The sequence below is a fragment of the Charadrius vociferus genome, unplaced genomic scaffold, assembly GCF_000708025.1.
Source record: "Charadrius vociferus isolate BGI_N301 unplaced genomic scaffold, ASM70802v2 scaffold110, whole genome shotgun sequence".
NCBI lineage: Eukaryota > Metazoa > Chordata > Aves > Charadriiformes > Charadriidae > Charadrius > Charadrius vociferus.
Window position 1 is genome coordinate 1 of NW_009646761.1, and position 21,078 is coordinate 21,078.

The following is a 21,078-nucleotide window of genomic DNA, read 5'->3' on the forward strand; positions in this document are numbered from 1 at the left end:
CTTTGAGTGTGGATGTAGGGCAATCAGGTAAGTTCAAAAATAAGTAAATTATCTCGGAGGTAGTTTTATCTTTTTTGTTAGGGGTGTTAAACCATAACAGAAGTTATTAGCTGCATTCAGAGATGTCTGGAAAAACCATCAACATGACTTCATTACCTCTTAAACTGCAGGCTTATATACAAAATTGATTTTATGTATATAATAATTTCAAGGGAAAGTCAAACTTCAAACTGCTCTTACATCAGGCTTCTGCTGGTTAGCTCAAATAGAAGTATTTTCAGTTACTGCAGTAGTATCTGTCTTGGGTCCCACATCTTAGAGGTTTTTTTGATGTAATGTACTGATTTCTTTATAAATACTAAAATGAGTTTATTTCAGAGAGAGAGAAAGGTGAAATGAGATTGAAAGGAAAACTGCAATGGATTTACAGCAGTTACATTAAATAAATACAACTGTGCAAATATGTCTTAGCTCTCTGCACTTACAAGTGTGATGTGAAAGTAGCTGCAGTTCTAATTTTAAATATACCATGATGCACACAGGCTGATCTGTTTGATACCCTTCTTTCCGCACTGGGATGCAGGAACTGCAATTCCTACTGGATACTTCAGCAAATGGGTGTGATCCAGTAGATGCTTCAGAAAACACCACCTTCTTGAAGCTGAATACAGCCCAAGAACTGGGTTTCAAACTCCTCAATGACAGCTCTTCGTATTGGTCTATTTTGTTTAAAATGGGAGGAAGAAATTAAAAAAAACCTGCTATTCTAAAAGAGGCGAAGAAGCCCTCCTCAATCCCGCATGTGCCTAAATCCAGGTTGGGATTTCTGCCTCCGAAGCCCAGTTCCAAAGTGTTGCTGCTGTCAAGTTGTGGTTAATCACCACCTTGTAAATAAAAGTCAGTGAAGATTTCAGTGTTTTCCTCTGGCCAGCCAGAGCCTCCTTCCAGACGAATGACTCCTGCCCTTAGTGAAGTCACGTTGTCTACTCTGAGAACAAGCATGAAGCCATGCAGTGATTTCAGTGCCACACTCCTCCTCAGCACAGCAGCTGACCTCTGAACACCGCAGGACTGCATCTAATCATAGCAAATACCGCCTCTTGTTTGGGACCTGCTTGTCAAAAAATTGCCTATCTTTTTTTTTTTTTTTTCCCTCTGGACAGAATATCTAAATCATTCTGGCTTAAATCAATTTTATCGGGCTTGTAGCAAGGCAATTTGTTGTTAATTTTCCCAAAAGTCCTCTGGTCCGCTTTACAATTCTCTGTATTAAAAGACAACAAACTTTTAATATGTTTAAAAGATTGTTGTAGATAGTAGGCATGGTAAAGAATTCTTGTACAAAATGTTAGATGGTAAATCCCCTTAACTATTGAACTGGATATTTAATAGCCTCTAGTGATGCGTAGGGAAATACAGAAGAGTCTCTATATTTTAAAACAATCATTGCACTGAGTCCCATAGTTTATATATTGTTAATATCATTTTCATGAAAGCTTTAAATGTTTCTCAGAAGAAACTGTGGTGACTCATGAATTTTTCATGAGGCATTATGCATTTTTATGAACATATGATGTAAAATTCATCATTCTGAAATTCACAGATATCCATGAAATGCTACATGTCTCTCCTTGGTCATGGATATTCACGACAGTACTACTGCTGTAAGCGTTTAAATGCCTATTCATAAATATTCTAGAATGTCGCCTTCTGATGCCATGTAACATTTTGCTTATGCTTTATGAGTACTTCATTTGGGCATTTTCCACTTGATAATGAAAGTAAGACCTTCAGGGACAGATATTAGTGTATATATAAATTATGTGTGAAGTTATCTCATTGCTTTGTTTTTATTCCTAGCATTTTCTTTCTTGGTTATTGCTGTAAGTTCAATGAATTCTTTGAGGGGATTTGGGGAATTTCAGGTTTCATACTTATAATCAAGGATACATCATTGGTATAAGGTACCAGATGCAACAGAATATGAATTGAGATTCTAGAGAGCAGTAAAGATTTCAAAAAGTATGTGTTAATATCTAATTTAGTAGCTCTCATGTGAAAGTGATGTGTTTCATCTAGTTGGAGGATTGTATAGAACCAATGGCAGGATCAAGTCTCCCTTTTAGACATATTCAAGTGTTAGTAAATTTACTTTTACAGTGAAGAAACAGCAAGTTTAGCATTTAAAGGTTGCACCTGCATCCCCTGAAGTTGTTGATACTGTTCTCATTGATTTCACTGTTGCAGAATAAAGTCTTATAGACCTTTATCAATGCATTTAGTCAGCTTTGAGTAGATGACAGATCCTTTAACTCTCTATTACAACAGTAATACAATAATGCAGAAGTATAGTACAATAACTTGTTTGTACATTGGCGTTAAATAATGCCTTAAATTCTTTGTCAGATTAGGTTCCAGTTGTGATAATGGCATTTGATACATAAATGTCAGCCTATCTTTTTTTCCATTTGCCTGCACCTGATCTAACCTATCCAGCCTAGCCCATGACAGATATGTTTGTGTTTCCTCTCCATCCTCACGTCCCTCATTCTAGTGGAGGACAGTGCTGTTTGCCTTGTCTCCACTAAGGATGGAGCCTCGGTGGTCTCCCCTTCCCCTGGGTCTCCTTCCTTCCTTGCAACAGCCTGACCCATAAGGGGGAAGAAGTCATGCATTCTGGACAGTTAGCAGGGAAGAAGATCGCAGTGAATTATCTTCTATTATCAAGTCTTGCAGTAGTCTGAGAAATGGAGGGATTAAAGAGGTGAGTGAGACCCTCATCTTTACTCACCACCTTTGAGACTGCATTGGCTTCTAAAAAATTTAGTAGCATCCAAAAGATTTCATAATGTCATGATATTTACAGGCATAGGATATTCTAGAAAGGTATCAATATCCATAAATAATTTTACCCATAGGTGGTTTTACCCAAGATGTCAGTAAATGATGCAAATCACCTATTCTGAAATTTGTAATTATAGGACACATTTAATTATCTGACTTGTGTTTCTTAGCTTTAAATGCAATGTGTATGTATTCAAAATGAGTTAAAAAAGGAGACCAATTTTCAACAGACCTCATCACACTGCAGCTTTTGTTGTTCCTAAAGGGAGCTGAAATTCATTTCCCAGTTGTGACTGTTGAGAGTTTCTAAAGGTCAAAACTATAAGGGAATTTTAAAATTAGTTATTCTATTCAGGCTCACTAAAAAGTAATACCAATGCGCTGGTAGTCTTATGCATACAATTTGTTCACTCTTGAATATACATACAAATGTAATGTCAAAAATAGGAAAAAAAAAATCTGCTGTAAGTATTCTCCTTACAGCAATTTTTTCTCAATCAGGAAGTTAAATGGAGTTCTTTTTGTTTGGTAAGGTTAGTTATTGTTAGAAGAAAGTCTCTGGAAACCTGGAAAAAAAAAGCAGTTGGAAAATGAAAAAGCATAGAAACCACAGAGGTTAATTTCACTTGAATTTCCTTGACATAAATCACAGCTTTCACTAATTGATATCATTGTGGAATATCTTTTTAAAAGGAAAAAAAAAAAAAAAAAAAAAAAAAAAAGCTTTGCAAGAATCCTGAAAAAAGATGAAGAGTTCACCAAAATATTTTTTTCATTAATGACTTTATGAACAAAGAAAGACAGACAGAAATAGGGGACTGAAAAAAAAAAAAAAGGCTGCCTTTGATGTATTTAATGAATTTGAGTATCTGTACCTAAAGAACCACCAAAGAACCTTTTTGTCCAAGAATTTAGTCAGCTTACATGAATTCTAGTATTCTTCTTAACATCAGCCTTATCAGGACTGGGGAGTTCAAAGATGTAAAGGGAAGTTAGGTACCTAATGTCCACGTAGGGTGTAGATGCATGCACAACTTCATACTCACTAGAATTTGTATGCCTAAATCCTCAGAGCTCTTTGAAAATCAATGCCGACAAGCAGGAGAACAAGACTATATTGGGGAACTGCCTGCATGTTTTGGGTGGTGTCAGTCAGTGATGGATGAAATCAGTATGCCACCCTGAGCAATGTTTTCCATAAAGGCTGATATAATATCAGACGTATATCCCTGTCCAAAACCTCTGAAGAGCTCTCTGCAGCTGTGCTGTTTTTTCCCGGGTTGTGGTGAGACTGCGTGTATCAGGTGCACCACAGTACAATATTCAGATCTCAAGTTCTGCTGAAAAGGAAAGCTGAGCAGAATATATGGTAATTAAATGAAATGTCCTTTTGGTCTTTTCAGGCTTAAAGCTTGTAGCATGTCTTTTTGGTTTGGGGAATTGGGCAACAAACTGTAGCTTCACATCTTGTCCTACTGTCAGATGTTGGTTTTGCTTACATTACAGATGAAAAAAAAAAATAAAAGGGAATTTATCAGGCTGGGAGTGATCACAGAACATCAGCTGCAACATAATAAAATTTGTTTATCTAATAATTGCCTCTAGGTGGTTGTGATTATCTTTTGTTGAAGGCAGTTATTACATCATGTCGTGCTGCAATATTATCCCCAGTCCTGATACACTGACATATGGTGACAACCAGTCATCACTCTGGAATTAGGCTAGCTCCCAGGTCGAATGCATTATGGCACTAGATTATCTATGTTAAAATAGAGTGAGAAAGTCAGCTTTCAATTGACAATGTAGTGTGAGAGCTAACAAGACCCTGTTTTTAATCTGAGAGCAGTACCTGCCATTCAGTAAGAGACTAGCACCACATCGTGTCCTTTTGCTTTGTAACTGAGTTGTCTTATCGTAGACAAACTGTTTAATAACAATTCAGACTTCATTTGCAGAGACTGTTGTTGTTGATCTTGCATCCTAAATTTACAAATAATGCTTAAAAATGAAAACTAGCTTAAATGTTATCCATTGACTGGAAACCCATCGTTTAAACCTGTGAGCATGTAATGGTTTGAAATAGCTCAGTTGGTTTTCAGTAGCTCAGTGTGCCTTAGACCTTACGCTTTTCAGGTACCTCATAAGCAGAACTGAATGGGCTTCCTGAGACCCTCTGGCTATATCAATGAAAGTTTGCAAAGAAAAACGTGCTTGCAACGTAAGACGTACCCAGGACACATTCTGTCATATAAATGAATCACCACTTAAAATTAGGAAAAAATATTTCCAGCGTTAACACTGCTCAGGACAGCCTATTTTGGCAGCAAAAAAAATCACAAGATATATATTTTAAAACACTGCAGCAGCTCTGTCTCATATAGATTCGCCTCTCCCATCCTAGTACTTGAGTGCCTTCCAGAAGCACATTAAGCAAGATGACTAATGTCTCTCATCTTTGTTCTTTAACTTTGCGCTGAAATATTATGTTATTTTTCAAAAGCTACCTACAAGCTGATGAAATATCATCTTTGCAATGAACATAATATCTTTAAATTACTGTGAAGACCATGGAAAAATTCAACCTTTGTGGAAGGAAGTACAGTTTCTCTTGATGTAACTGAACAAGCGCCCAGTTATGCCAGGACACGGTTTCTGTATATAAGCATTGCAAAGCAGACTATCTTCTTGATGTATAGAAGATTTCTGGACTAAAAAAGCAAGTGATCCTTCACAGCAGCATTCATTTTGCTGGACAAGAGTTGATTGAGAATTTTGCTAATCAGTACAGCAGGGGAGATCTCTTTCTCTCTGGAACTAAAAAGATATCCGGCTTTGTAGTTGTTGCTGCTTTATTATCCTGATACTGCATAGGGTTACTGATGCAGATAACTCTCTTAAACTAGCTGTCTTTTGTATCAAAGTGTACAGAAGACTAACAGTCTAACTTTTTAATGGCATAATAACTTACTCTAAACAATAATGCTCAAAGACTAGACACCTATAAGAAGACTAAAAATTAAATAAATGCACTGCTATTTAGAGGACATTAGCTTTCCCACCGAATGCGTATGTGTGGTGTCACATTTGGACCAGCATGAGATTTACGGTTGTGGAGTTACTGCTAATGTTTGTACCGCAGTAGAAATAATGTTTGTGACCGGCATGGACCACATCATGCCGGATGCTGTACAAGGACAGCGTAAGTGTCTACTCCTCCCTGAAAAGTTTGGTTGGCTTCCAACAAACTGACCCTGAGATTGCTACATAATACCCCAGCACAAAGAAATAATAGTCCAACAGTCGCAGAGGAGAGATTCTGTCCGCAAACTCGGTTATGCTTTGCTGTGACTGTCTTATGCAATGGCATGATCTTTTAACATAAACAGTGGGATTCCCAGTAGAGCTATGGATTGGGAGGAGACAGCATGTGAATTGCTTACAGCGACCCCCCCAGCATAAAGAGCCTTACAGGAGAGAAGTCGAGGGCCCTGGATTCGTTGCTTTCATGATTGTCTTTCCCAGTTGTCATTCAGTTGCACAGGCCTGAAATCCTGGTTTCAACCTTAAACCAATTATTAATTTGAGCCCCAAGTTCTGTGCGTCTTTTTGCCTTCTGGGTTGTGTGAGTAGAGAGCTAGATGTATTCTGCAGTACAGCTAGGATACATCATTTGTTAGAGGAAGAAATGCTGAATGTATAAAATAGTAATCAGGATGATCCAGACATCAAGGTTACCACCAGGTCAGGTTTGGGGGTGAAAAACAGTTTTGTTTTGCTTTTTTCTAAAACTGCTTCGTCAAAATTAGTGCATAATGTGGGAAAACAATGGAGAAGGGTATATGTTGTGGACTTCAAGTTATTCTATTTTGCAACAAAGAACAACAAGGGTTTCTTTTTGATTGTGAGTTTTGTGGGTTTTGATGTGGGTTTTTTGTTGGTTTTTTTCTTTGCTTTTCCCTCCGTAAACTATTTGGCAAAAGCATATTCTTTTCCAGATGGAATTTATTCCATATGAAGAGCTGTGGTTTTAATGACAGTTTAGACATTGATACATTTATTAGGATATATTTTCCCTTTAATAAGTGCTTTGATGTAGCAAGTATGTTCTCGATGTTCTGTGTATACATTTTCATGATAACCCCTTTGCAGTTATCTGGGAGATCAAAGACTGCAGCTCTGCAGAATTTCTGCCAAAAAGAAGAGGCTCTTTTCTTACTGAGTCCTTGTAGACTGGTCCACAGTGTTCGGTGGATTCTGCTTTCAGCTGATGACAGTTGCATATCCTCAAATTCAGTGTAGATTTTTTCTTGCATAGTCTTAATTCCCATCCTGTCTATAGCATTGCAGTGGTTCTGCATTTTCATGAGTCGCTGTAGCCACAGCAGGACCCTGTGTTAAAAGAGTATTCACATTACAGCATTAGCCAGGACTGTAAGAAACCAGCACGTCCCTGCAGTTAGCACACGTAGATGTGTCTATGGGCAATGACCACATATTTAGAATCTGGTATCCCAGAGTTGGCTGCGTGATGGTTCCTGCATCAGTGCAAATCATTTAATCGCAGCAAAAAGATGTGTTTTGCCAAAGGCGTTGCCATCTCTGCCTTGCTGTCTGCAATGCCCCATTTAGAGGCCACAGCGATCATTGAACTCTCTTCCAAAGGAGGTCTAAGAAGGTTGGCAAGTGGACCCTGTAGGAAGATGGGATTTTCTAAAAACCAGGAGAAGCTATGCCTGCTTTTGTCAGATGTGTTTAAAGAACTGCTGTACATTCTCAGTCAATTTCTTGGGAAAACCTAAGCATCGTATGGGAGTTAAAGGATCTTAACAGAAGAGATGATTACATGTTTCCATTGGGCTCAGTTTCCAGTAAGAATAAATTCTGCAAGCCAAAATTTAGAAATATGTTCTGGTTTGGGTCTGGGTACGTAAAAGGCACAGAAGCAGTAAGTCTGAAATCCTTTCAAAAAAGCTTAAGGTCTGCTGTTTCAAAACCAACAACTAGCACAAACTGGAATTAGTAGGCTGGCTGTGACATGACTGGTGGAGGATTCTAGTACTGTTCTTCAATAGACTAGCAAGTTATTGAAAATACTAACATTTTCTTAGTATTAGACATGTAATACTTTCAAGAGGGATTCTGCTCATTTCCACTTAGCTCTGTTTCAATTTCTCTTCAAGAATATTTGCAGATAAGTTTTCAGATTTATTTCCATGGTGTTCTTCTACATTTTAAAAACTTCAGCAAAATGGAACTTATCATTACCTAGCGATTCTACAATAATCAAATTTTCAGTTAAATCATCATATTAATGACTTTACTATTAGCTTAGACAAATTAGTGCACTGGCTATGGAGGATATCGCAAGGGACAGGGATTGTTATGTTCAAATAGTACACGAAGAAGAAGTGGAACTGCCCTCACTGAAGTTCTTTTAAATGGATTTTTCATGTTCAGTGTTATAGGTTCTACATCTTTCTACCTTGTTGGGGAATTCAGGTTATACTCTATTTTTCTTTACCTCTAAATAAAGCTATTTCCTGTCCAAATAGATGAATTTCACAGAATCACAGAATGGTCAGAGTTGGAAGGTAGAATGCTGTGGTAACAGCATATTAGGACAAACTTTACTAATGTTAACATAGGAATGCAATCAGAAAACCCTTCGTACCTTACTAATATATCTGTTAACACCTGCTTGTTTTCCCTGCAGAATTTTTCCGAGAACTTCTGGAGAACTCAGAAAGATCCTTAAACGACATGTTTGTCCGGACATACGGCATGCTGTACATGCAGAACTCGGAGGTGTTCCAGGACCTCTTCACAGAGCTGAAGCGGTATTACACAGGAGGCAACGTGAACTTGGAGGAAATGCTGAACGATTTCTGGGCTCGGCTGCTGGAGCGGATGTTCCAGCTCATAAACCCCCAGTACCATTTCACTGAGGACTACTTGGAGTGTGTCAGCAAGTACACAGACCAGCTGAAGCCCTTTGGAGATGTACCCAGGAAGCTGAAGGTTCAAGTGACTAGAGCGTTCATTGCCGCACGGACCTTTGTTCAGGGGCTGACAGTAGGCAGAGAGGTTGCAAACAGAGTATCCAAGGTAATCCAAAATCAGGGGTTTTTTTTAAGATTGAATTTGTTTCCAACTTCCTAGACAATTGAAATCTCATTGTGCTTTTTTTTTTTTTTTAATATGCGGGGTGGGGGGGTTGTTAGGTTGATTGTTTTTCATGTCTACCAGTATACACATCTGAAGTTTATAAATAGGGGTTGTTTTTAATTCCTTCTGGAGATATTAAGGCAATACTGACTGGAAAGCATTTCTCTTTTCCTTAATACACAATGAAATACCAATATACATCAATGTTATAGCATGGTAGCGATTGTCATTAGTAATTAAAAACTGGCTACGTATATAAAAGATTATGATTATGATCAGAATTTAAATGTTCCAAGCAAATTTATGCTGCTGTTCATTAGGGCAGTACAGCCCTCACAGTATTCATTCATCATGCAAGTGGGTGATGGATTTTGCTAGAAATGTCTAGTCATGTTTTTGATGAGAAAATAGATGAATAGTGACACCTCTAGAGCTTGAGCTTTCCCAAAGGACTGTTTGACTCACATTTATTTTAGTTTTAATTATTTATCTATGGAAATATTTATGATGATTATAATCCTTTAGGGCTTCACATAATTAAAGCTATATAAGAAAAAAAACACAAACCAAAATAAGCGATCTGGGTACCAGAAATGTGTCTGAATGACTTTCCCTTACAGAGTATTTCCAACTCAGGTGTCTTTTTCTGAATTACTGTTCCAACTAAATACTTGTTCTGTGATCTGGCTATTTGGCAGTCCTAGTCTGTAGCGTGTTTGGACCTTAACTATATTCTGAATTCTGAAGCGCTCTAGTGAAATCCACTTCGAAGGGCCCAAATACTCACTTCTGGACAATAAGTGCATGCATGATTTTGATGCTTGCCCCTTGCAATACTTCCTGCATTTACAAGCTTAAGCCATTCCTCTGGATTTAGAAGACTGGCTGTCCTGCTTCATTCAAACCACAGCCAGAAGGTGAGGTGAGGTAGAGGTACAGCTGATACATTGCACAGTACACTGCAATTCAAGCGCACAAGATGAGGCTTCTAAACTTCTCTTATCCTGTATGATGTGATATTTTGTGATTACAAATTCAGAAGCCATGAAGCTGGAGAGGCAGTCAACGAGTGAAAGCCTGATTTTATTCCTAGGAGACTGCATGGGAGGAAAGGGTCATTTTAAAAGTCAGTGAATGAAATACATGATCCCAGTTACCCAGCTAGAACCAAGATCTCTTCCTTCCAAGTGCCTTCCTCATCTATGCGGTTGCCTTCCCCTTTTTTCTGGCACTGTCAATTCTTGCAGTCCTTTCTGAACAGTGGCAGGGCATTGGCATGAAATTCCAGCCCTCCTCCTCTGGTTGGGGGCAGATACAGCTGTTTACCCCCTGAGCGTGCAGAACGCATGTATCTGCAGCCCCAGATTTTCTCTGAAGAGTGGCGACGTCCTCGTGGGTCAGGTTTTAAGTGAAAGTGCTGAGCTGTGATGTCACTGTTGTCAATAGGCATTAGGTCTTGCTGCATCGACTGGATCAGAGTGCAGAGAGTAAGCTATGCAGTTCATGTAACAGATGTGCAATTTGTGAATCCCAAACAGATCGAGGTACGTGTTGTCTGCCGAGATGTTGCTTCCCCTGTATACGTACATGGATGTACAGAATGTGCAGGTGTCTCCCCTCTCACATACCCAGGAAATAGTTTCTTCTCACCTGCTGGGTTTTCGGCGCGTAAGCCCTTTCAAGAATAGGGCTTATCACAAAATCGCTAAATGATCTTATGATCCTATAATGATAACTACTAGCTCGGTAATCATAAAGTGAGCCTTTTTGTAGCGTCACTTGAAGATGATAACGATAGCTCAATAATGCTTCTGGTTTTTCCTTTTAACATGAAAGCAACACTTTAAAATCCCTAAAAGTGTTTGGTGGTTGGTGCAAGATATAGTACAGGTTCCTTGCTTTATATATATGTAAATAGTGGTACTCTATTAGACTACTTCTAGAATACTGTGTTCAGGTTTGGGCCCTTCCCGTACAAGACAGACACTGACAAACTGAAGTGAATTCAGTGGAGGCCACCAGCATGGTCAGAACTGGAGCACTTGCCCAGTGAGGAGAGGCTGTGGGACTAAGACTTGTTCAGCCTGGAGAAGAGGTGACTTCAGGAGCACCTAGCATCAGCTCCTGGTGCCTGTAGGGAAGTCATCGAGGAGGTGCAGCAAAGCTCTCACAGTGGGGCATGGTGGGATATAAAGGACGTGAGCTGAAACAAGGGCCAGTTCAGGCTGGATATAAGCAGAAGCTTCACCATAAGGATGATCAAGCAGCAGATCAGTTGCCCAGAGAGCCTGTGCAGGCTCCATCCATGGAGGTCCTGATTGTACAAAGCCCTTTGAGATGACCTGGTCATGCTAGTCTGAATTCAGAGCTGACCCTGCTTTGAGAAGCAAGTTGGACTGGAGATCTGCTGAGCACCCTTCCAGCCTGAACTATCCTATGATCCTATTTGAAGACTAATGAAATGAACATTTTTACTTAAATGTAGAGTATGCTTTGATTACAAGACTGACTTTGGTATTAAAATCTCAGTGGCTATATTTGTACCCACAGCAAATGGTAAACAATTGCTGGTTTTAGGGATTTTGTGTCATATGCAGCTCGGTGAGGCAGATGTGAAGAACCCCAAATGACACGAAACGTTCAAGATTAATAAATATCCTGTGGAAAGGCTGTGATTACTCTCAGATCCAAGTTTTCATGATCATATTATAACTGTGGATTTTTATGCTGGTCTATCTACTGTAGAAAACGACAAATCCTTTTCTTCAAAAATCACTTTAAAAAGCTGCAGCCATTCCTTAGAATTACCACATAATTTTACAACCAAAAAAGAGGCACGTAAATATTTTTTGTTGCTGTTTTGGAAGTCATCCAGAGTCAGCACAGATTTCTTTTTCATTGTACTCTAATATTGAGAGATTCTGTGATAAGAATGCCACATCTGGGTAAGTCAAGAGAAATGAAAAAAAAAAAAAAAAAAAAGAGAGAAAATGAAAAGAAGAACTGTTGCAGTTCTTTTACAGAAATCTTTGTCCATTGTCTGCACTGTCTGGGAACAGGGGGGTTCTCCTAGCTGCAGCATCACAAGGTAAAAAGATTTTTTGCTTCCTATTTGTGGACCCATTATCTCACTGAACTGCCACTGTCAAAGGCCACACAGAAAAGAGTTGAGCCTACACCTTAAACACCATGAGAAAGAGCTTTATTAATGAGAAAGTTGGTAACAACATCTCCTTTGGGCCTTTAATTTACTTTCTCAGCCTCTCGTGGTCCATTTCTGTAAAGGAGTTGGTGGGTCACACACCCAGAAGGATTTGTTCCCTATCTGATGTCAGGGATACATCCTTTCTGAAGATTTCTTTTTAGAGAGGGTGTAATGTTGATACTGACTGAAAACGATGCAGCCAGTGAATTCCTTGCAAAAGAGCTATACTCCCCTCTTTTTCCAACAAAGTACCAACTCAAGCGCACTCAAAATAGGCAACACATATCACAAACATTTCCTCATACAATAGTACTTTGCTATTTGCTCATGTCAGTGGGATTATAATTTAGATAAGTCTCATTTAGATAAATGGGGAGGGAGGGCAGTTAGGACGTCTTTTTTTGTTATTTTTATAATTTTTTTGTAAGTTTTCTAGTATTATAACTCAATAGGTGGTTCCATCTACCTGAAATTGTGCAGTTTTAGTTGAACAGTGTTTCATAATCTCACCAATTGCACTTTTTAATTTTCAGAGGTTTTAGAATCTTTTTATTTCTCATACTAATGCATTAAAAAATTTTCAGTCTATGTTTGCTAAGGGCGTGTTAAATCTCCACTCAACACAGTGTATATTTCCACTGGCTTGAGTAGACTTCAGCTCACTAAATTCTATATACGCTTTATAAAGCTGTGTATGCATATGGACAAAATGTAAGTACAGTCTTTCTTAAAGCGATAAAAATGAAAACTATTTGTTAATATAGAAGAATCACAGGTGATCTCAAGTTGGAAGAGACCCATGAGGATCATTAAGTCCAACTCCCTGCTCCTCGCAGGACTACCTAAAACTAGACCGTATGACTAAGAGTGGCATCCAGACACTCCTTGAACTCTGACAGGCTTGGTGCCGTGGCCACCTCCCTGGGGAGCTTGTTCCACTGACCGACCACGCTCTCAGTGAAGAACCTTTTCCTAATGTCCAGTCTGAACAGCTGATGCAGCTTCAATATAGGATATTCAATATACAACATAAGAACTGCCATTTTGGGCACAGCAAAGATCTGTCCAATTGATTTTTACCTCAGTGCCCAGTAGTTTAAAGGTCAGTACAGGAGCAGAGCTTCTCACCTAGTATCCTTTCTTAAGCTACAGCTAGTACATGTTTCTGGACTTTCTGTGCTACAGGCCTAGAAAGAATTGGCAAAATTTTCTATCACCTGTCTTTCTACTAATTTGTCAGATCCTAAAAGCCTGTACAATAGGCTTTTCTGCTTTGTTACCATTTTGTGGGGGGAAAAAGTGTGCTATTCTTTTCATTTCCCCCATAAAAATATAGTATATTTAAACGTCAATGTTTTTAAATGCATTTTCTTTTTCTCAACTTATTCCTGGAGAAAACAAAACAAAACAAAACCACCAAACAAACCTTCCTGAACAGCTGAATTAGTATTTAGTGTTAAACTGGAGAAACTACTGAAAATATGTCTGAAGTCACTGCCAGCTGTGATTTCCAGTAATGTGATAGAAAAAATATATGCATATTTTTCATGTTCATCTTTTACTATGTTTGAGCTCTGGATAATTTACAAGAAAATAATGCTAAGTTACTCTCTCTGACTCGAAACAAAACATTCTTGGTGATCATAATACTCTCTTGGAACTATCACTGGGTGGCAGAAAATGTAAGCAAAAATAAAAATGGGGAGGATAAAGCAATTAAAATTAAAAAAAAGGGAGGCTCTTTATGACTTTCCAGGAGCTTATGATTCCTGAAATACTTTCCCCAAATATATTCATAACTGAATTATAACAATGATAAAGCTCATTGTACCGGTGAATTTTTTTCATTAAATAAGGAAGAGTTCTGGACCAAACACAGAATAGAGAAAATAGAACTAGTTCCCAAGAAAAGATTGAGACTGAAACTAGGGGTATTTCGAAAGACAGTCTACATCCCTAACTGGAAGCAAATTTGCCAAAAATACCATACTAGTTGGTACAGGCAGTACTGTTTCACCAAAAGGGTGTTATTGCATCAGGATAGCGCTCTACCAAAAGAATATTTTTCCTGGAAATATTTTCTTCCCATATACTTTTCATTGAAAGTTATAGAAAATGTGAAAAAAAAAAAGGCACTTTTTTTTTTTTTATGTTTCGTGAGCATAGCTTCTCAAGCCTGACTTGTGCCGATTTCATGTTTTAACCTGGGTAAATTCACATTGAGAACATACGAGTTTAGTTGAAAAAAAACAAATAATGAAGTACGACTGGTCAGTCCTATCCATCCAGCTGTCATTACCCCACTGCTGCTCAGAGCTCTAATTTAATCCCCGGCAGACAGTTACATCTGCATCGGTTCTTGCATTGAATGTGGCTCACTGGGAACAGCAAGGGAGTGCAGAGTACTTTTATTTATACAGATTGAGAGTTTTAGTTTTGTTTTTCTCTAAGTTTGGCTGTTTTGTGAGGTTTTGCGTTTGTTTTTTTTTGAATCTGACCCCTTGCGTCCCATTATATACTGGGATAAGGACAAGAAAAAATGTTCTTTGTTTGTCTTTGCCTTTCACACTTGCAAATTCACATGACCAGCAACGAAAGTAGTTTTAATACCAGGAGTAAAGTGAAGCTTAGCCCAGGGGCATTATTAGGAACAGTTAATGATTTTGTTAGTGGCATAAACATCAAAGATTTGTGACCCAGCCACTGAGAACTTATTTCATTAGTGCATTTAAATATTAATTATCATTTATTGCAAAATAAAAAAGGCTGTTACAATCCTTTTCTCATTGCGTGGCATACATTATAAGTCTCCCTCTTTTTAAACCAATTAAAACCATTCTTCCCCTGAATATTATTAAATTATGTTAATATCAGACTTCTTTTTAGGAACCTGGTGATATATGGGTAAAGTGAAACAAATTCAGTAATACAATTATAAGGTTAAACCCAAGATTAGTAGTGAAAAGCAGTCTCTAGTAATTGCCTGTGATTACTTCTACTCACAGAATGCCAGGCAACTGCTTTTCTAATACGCTGAATCAATATTCTTACAAACTCAGCTTTTCATGGTTTATAAATAAACATTCAACAGTTTGTGAGAGCCATAAATAAAGGTCAATATTGAATGTGACACTGATTCAGAATGTAATTATTGCAGGGAACGGGGTGGGGGGAGAGAAATATGACATGCTGATAAGTCAGGTAATTAAAAGCCAAAACAAATAGTACTTTAATGCTGGAAAATGTGATTTGCGGGGTGTGACAGATAAAGAGGTATGTGACCTATGTATTTTAACTTCATTGGCTGAAGAGATTTGGTTTTTTAAAGTCACAGAGGGAAAGGAGATCTAAAAAGGACTGTGGTTTTCACTAAACTTCAGTCCTTAGTTCACATTGTTAGTTTACGAACAGCCCAGCTGAGCAAGCGTAGCTTTTATGATTGTTTCTGTGTCTATTGTTTTAAGCTTTTTCCAGGCATTCGTTCTATGAGTTTTAATTGAATTAATATATCTTTCCAAGAACTGGATCCTACCATGCCATGAAAGGGCCACATTCTTTTTTCTTCTTCCTGTCCCTTGGTGTTCCTTGGACAGGGAATCCAGGGATTATCCAGTCAGGGGAGTTTCAGGGCTCAGAGATGTCTGTGGCATAGAAGCAAGAGTGAGGGGTGCACTCCGCACTGGAGTGCTTTGTGGGAAGTATCCTTTGAATTGAGGTTCTCCAGCTATGCAGGAAATTTCTCCTCCTTTCTTGGAAAGAAAAGGGACATAAACTGATCCAGTTAATTTGCAGACATTTCATAGGAAAATAAATCAGGTGCCTTCCAGATATCCCAGACTTACTGCAGGTGCACTGATCTATTTTCCACTTTGTGTGCACTGGAACATCAGATGTCCCAGAAGAGCAGCTCAGGAGAAAAGGCCTAAATTGAAACAGCAACTCCAACAAAAGGAAAACGGAGGTAGGAGGTCTGCAAAAGCTGTGGTCCATGTCCTGTCTATTAGAATTGTCAGATATAATCCAGCTCAGCCTCACCATTTCTTAGGTCCTTAAATTTCATTCAGCTAGCTTTGTATTGACCTTAATAACCACAGTTTAACTGAATCATACTGCTCAGTAAGACATTCCATCTTGCTCAGTATCCCTTAAGTAGGTCTATCACCCTAGTTTATTCCTACTGTGTACCACTTCACATCTCAAAATTTGCAGTAGTCTTGTCTTCCTGGATTCTTTGTATCATTCATAAGCAAAGACCTTCTGATTATAGTGCTTTTGCTCAGTTTGTGCTTTTTTTTTTAAATGCCTAAGGCACAGAAAATATGCTTTAGTTCAGTTTTCTATGAAACTTCTAGCTCTATGTTAGGGACCAAAATGAAAGTATTTTAGCTTAACAATATCATTAAACATTGTCATGACACATTAGAAAAATAATTATTCAAATTGAGGTTTCCTTTAGGATTGCTGAAAAGCACATTTTAAACACAATCCTTAAAAGTTTTCATACCAGTTGTATTTCCCACCTATAAAATATGTTGATATGGCACCTGCAGAACCCATATAAAGAAAAAATGTACAACTTTTACAGAGGAATTCCTAGAACAAAGCATGTATCCTAGTACATGTCATGATAAACAGCCAAGTCATGATAAAAATAATGGTGAAGAAGCATAGCTCACCTAGGAGCTTACTGACCTTGCTTGATTTAGACCTCTGTAATTAATCTTACATCTGGTTTTACATTTTTGCTGTTTTCGCACAAGAGAGTAAAACAAAATTCAGAAGAATCAGGTGGAAATAGGAAGGAGATTAAAAAGTCTGAAGGTTAAGCAATACAAGGAGATCTGTATCATCTTGCAACATGCTGACTTTTTAGAATGACTCCTTTTACAGATTGTCTTCATCCTATTTCAAAGGGAGCCTATGGAAGCACTGTTTTCCAGTCACTATTTGATAAAAACAATTAATTTTATTTCTCATGTGAGCCAGAAGCACAAAAACTAATAGGTTCTTCTGCCTTCAGGTTTCTACAGAAAACATTAGTCAAGGAAATATCTGATTTAGCTAAAACTCTTCAGGAATACTAACTGGAATTTAAATGCATATCTGCCTAAGTGTTATAGTCAACAAAGTCATCAGCAACATATTGAAAAAATCAAATTTTCTTGAGACTTTAAAATAATGAAATCTGCAATCAACAACATGGATCTCAGTTACTCAGAGGTCAGTGCCACTTGGCTTCATTGTCTGCTTAAGTCTTGCATCTCAAAATATATCTCAAACAAAAGAAAGATGGCATGAAAATAGGAATACAAAATAAAGCATTTCACTGTCAGGAAAATAACAGTTTTGGTCAAATTTTAAACTTATCCCCATCTTCCAGTGTCTGCTTCTTATGGGAGTTTTTTATGCCACAAGCTTGCCGGGTTTTTTCCATATTCTTTTCTGAAGAGAAAACATCACTTTTGTTCAGTCCACATGTCTAAGGCTATTGTTCTTTCTTCTTCTTCTCCTTTCCTCCTTATCCTTTTTTTTTTTTTTTCCTAAGCCCTTGAGAAGAATTCACTTCTTGAATAAAAACTAAACGTACCAGACAAAACAGTGGAAAAGTATAGCTTTGAATAAGATTAGGAGGATTTAGTTGACCTCATCTATACACATCTGTCACTGTTACATGGCCAAGAGCAGAAATTAAGTGTCGAGAGAGAGGATTTTAATACAAGAAATGATTGTGTGTCCTTCATAATGGTTTACCATCCTTCGGCAGCTGGCATAAAAACTTTTGCCTTTCCTCAACACCTCAGTGCAGTTTTAGCCTGCAAACAACTTCCCCATTCTTCCAAATGTTTTGTCTTTTAAGACTGCCGGAGGTGTTTTGATGTTCAGGTCTGTCCTGGTACTGTGCAAGTTTGACTTCTGGTCTTTGATTTCAGAATGTTTATCAATTGTGCATGAACGCACCACTGGAGAAATTATTGGATTTATTCAGGAAGCATGTACAGACTCCCCATGTCCCCCCCACTGATGTGATTTTCAGTATCGCCAAGCAACAGAATTGAATTGCATCTACATTTGCCTTTTGTACTTTTCATCCCATGATACTTTCATTCACATCCATATGTTGGCATTATCCGTGGATCCAAAAGCAAGTGTGTATAAGGCAAAATCTGGCAAATTGACAAAGCTAAGCAGGGCGAGTACACTTAATTTGCATTTCCTGAGTAAGTGCTCTGCATGCTGAGTTGTTATGCCAAAGCATCAGTGATTCTTTCCACAACAGAAGACACTGATCTAATTGTTCTATTTTAAATGGAGGTTTTATGCATCCAGTTGGTAGAGGGAAGCCTGAGCTGCCAAAGATATGGATCTGAATTTCACAAAAGTAGCCTTCAGTGTTGAAGTACAAGAAAGAGAGAAATTACAAACTGCGTTCTTCTCTGAGCAGTTTTTCTGGCTCAAGAGTACTGCCACTTGCTGCGATGTTATGGCACACTGAGGCAGCTGTTATGAACTCTGTTTTTCAGACGTGACCCAAACCAAGTGAATGCATATGGATCTGATCACTTGGGCTTCTCTCTCCGGGGAATGCAATAATCGACCAGCTTTGGTCTGTGGCATCTAAGCTGTTTGAACTCAAACCAGCTCAGGCCTAGGAGCCATGAAAACATAAGGAAGATTCTCAAGTCGAGCAACTTCTTTTAGGTCTATGGTCTTCAGTGTTGACGGAACAGGGAATTAGGTTGGAGCAAGACTGACTTAATTCCCACCCATATAGATGTGGTCATCAGTGCCCAACTCTCCCCTTTTACTATGCTGGAAACCAAACTCCTATTAGATGACAAACTCCTCCCTGTGAACTCCACACCCAAAACTGGTACCTTCTTGTCATGTTTGCAATTTTCCCTGTCAGATTGCTATGTTCTTTTCAGATCTGGCTACAATGCCTTTTATACTTGCCTATTTCCCAGTGGAAGAGGGAACTGTTAGAGGCATTTATGCATCTAATTTCTTCAAGCTAAGTCTATGATTTTGTTGTTGTTGGCTTTACCTGATTATATTAGTATTAGAGTTTTCAAACTCATTGATTATTTGAAACAACGATTTAATTTTGTACACTAGCGTGCAAAGGATAGCCTGAATGTAAAAAAAAAAAAAAAATCGGTTTTCCAATCTAAGTATTAGTTTTGAATTTACACTGACATTTTCTGTGGATAAGGGGTGTCTCTTTTAACAGTTAGTTTGAAATCCAGCACAAAGACAGCTCAAGGCACGCTATGGCCTTTCGTCCTGGAGATCTTAAGATAAACTTCAAGGGAGTAACGTGCTACCACATAGAGTATAGGAACACAGAACCGAAAGATATCCAGAAAGCTCCTGGCAACCTATCCATCCTGGCAACCTATCCATCATGCGTAAGATGTAGTTTTGTAGGAATGATAAGCACCTGTGTATCTTTCATCATCACACATCTGTTTCTAAAGAGCGGTGCACATCTGCTTTTCAAGAAAAACATATAAAAAGCAAACCACAGGACAAACTGCTGTCAGAAACTTCCACACTGATCCTCAAAACTGAAGTTCTTCTGGGAGCCCTGAGGATGTTTCCTGGCCATAAGTGTGAGGTTAAAGAAATCCCTTAATTCAATACAACTTTTTTATTGTTACATAATTCATTGCATGTAGCATTCAGCATTTAAAAGTAAGACAGAATATACCAACAGGAAATGAATGCAATTTGGGTTTTCAATTAAATCAGAGTTAAAATTTTGGGTGAAGAATGTTTGCAGATTAATTTATGCTCTGGAGTCTCCAAAGCTAACAGAGGAAGCTGGCTGCCAATCTCCACTACTATACATTTACTTTTTCTCCCATTTTATTTTCCAGTCCTCCATATACAGTTACAGGAATATTACAAAAGTGTTAAAAATGTGAAAAAATAATGTATGCAATAAAGTTTGTTAAAAAAAAAGGGGCGGGGGGGGGTGTCAGGGAGCAGTAGAGGTAAATGCTAAACCTGAAATGGCTCAACTGTCTTATTTTTACCCTGACCTCAAAGAAAGCAACCTATGTATATCTTAGTTTCAGTCTGATCCCCCAAAACTGCTTCCGAGAGAAATGTCTTCCAGATATAGCCTAGTACTGAAGCATTGTGAATGTACCTACATCAGTACAGTGCATATTTTTATATATAAATGTCAATTCTCTATTTAAGATTCAGTCTGTGCGTCCCTCTCCCTCCTCCCACTTTCCCTCTTGAATCAGTAAGAAGTACCTTAGCCATTGACTTCAATCTGGACTTGATTAGGGTCTGATTGTTCAGATCTGTCTAAAATCAGGTAGAAAACAAAGTTTATTAAAGCAAAGGTCTTTACAGGGAGTCCAAAGAACTTACTGATGCAGCTGGTGAGGGAGCCAACTAGGGAAGGTGCCCTGCTGGACCTGCTCTTTGTAAACAGGGAAGGTCTTGTGGGGGATGTGATGGTTGGAGGCTGTCTGGGGTACAGTGATCATGAAATGATAGAGTTTTTGATTCTGGGCGAAGCAAGGAGAGGGGTCAGCAGAACTGCTACCTTGGACTTCCAGAGAGCAGACTTTGGGCTTTTCAGGAGCCTGGTTGACAAAGTCCCCTGGGAGGCAGTCCTCCAGGGCAAAGGAGCTGAGGAAGCCTGGATGTTTTTCAAGAAGGCAGTCTTAGAGGCACAGGAGCAGGCTGTCCCCGTGTGCCGAAAGACCAAGCCATCAGGGAAAAAGACCAGCCTGGCTGAACAGGGAGCTAGGGTTGCAACTTAGGGAGAAAAAGAGGATTTATGGCCTTTGGAAGGAAGGGCAGGCCACTCAAGAGGACAACAAGGAGGAAGTGAGGCTATG

General features: G+C 38.6%; 1 protein-coding gene across 1 annotated transcript in view; it reads left to right on the top strand.

Annotated features, from left to right (window-relative positions):
• Positions 1–6,006: 6,006 nt before the first annotated feature.
• GPC6 (glypican 6) overlaps positions 6,007–21,078 on the top strand; it is a 353,913-nt gene continuing 338,841 nt past the window's right edge. The window contains exons 1-2 of the mRNA XM_009891883.1: positions 6,007–6,043; positions 8,558–8,949. Coding sequence (XP_009890185.1) covers positions 6,007–6,043; positions 8,558–8,949 — 429 coding nt within the window. The remainder of the gene's footprint in view (positions 6,044–8,557; positions 8,950–21,078) is intronic.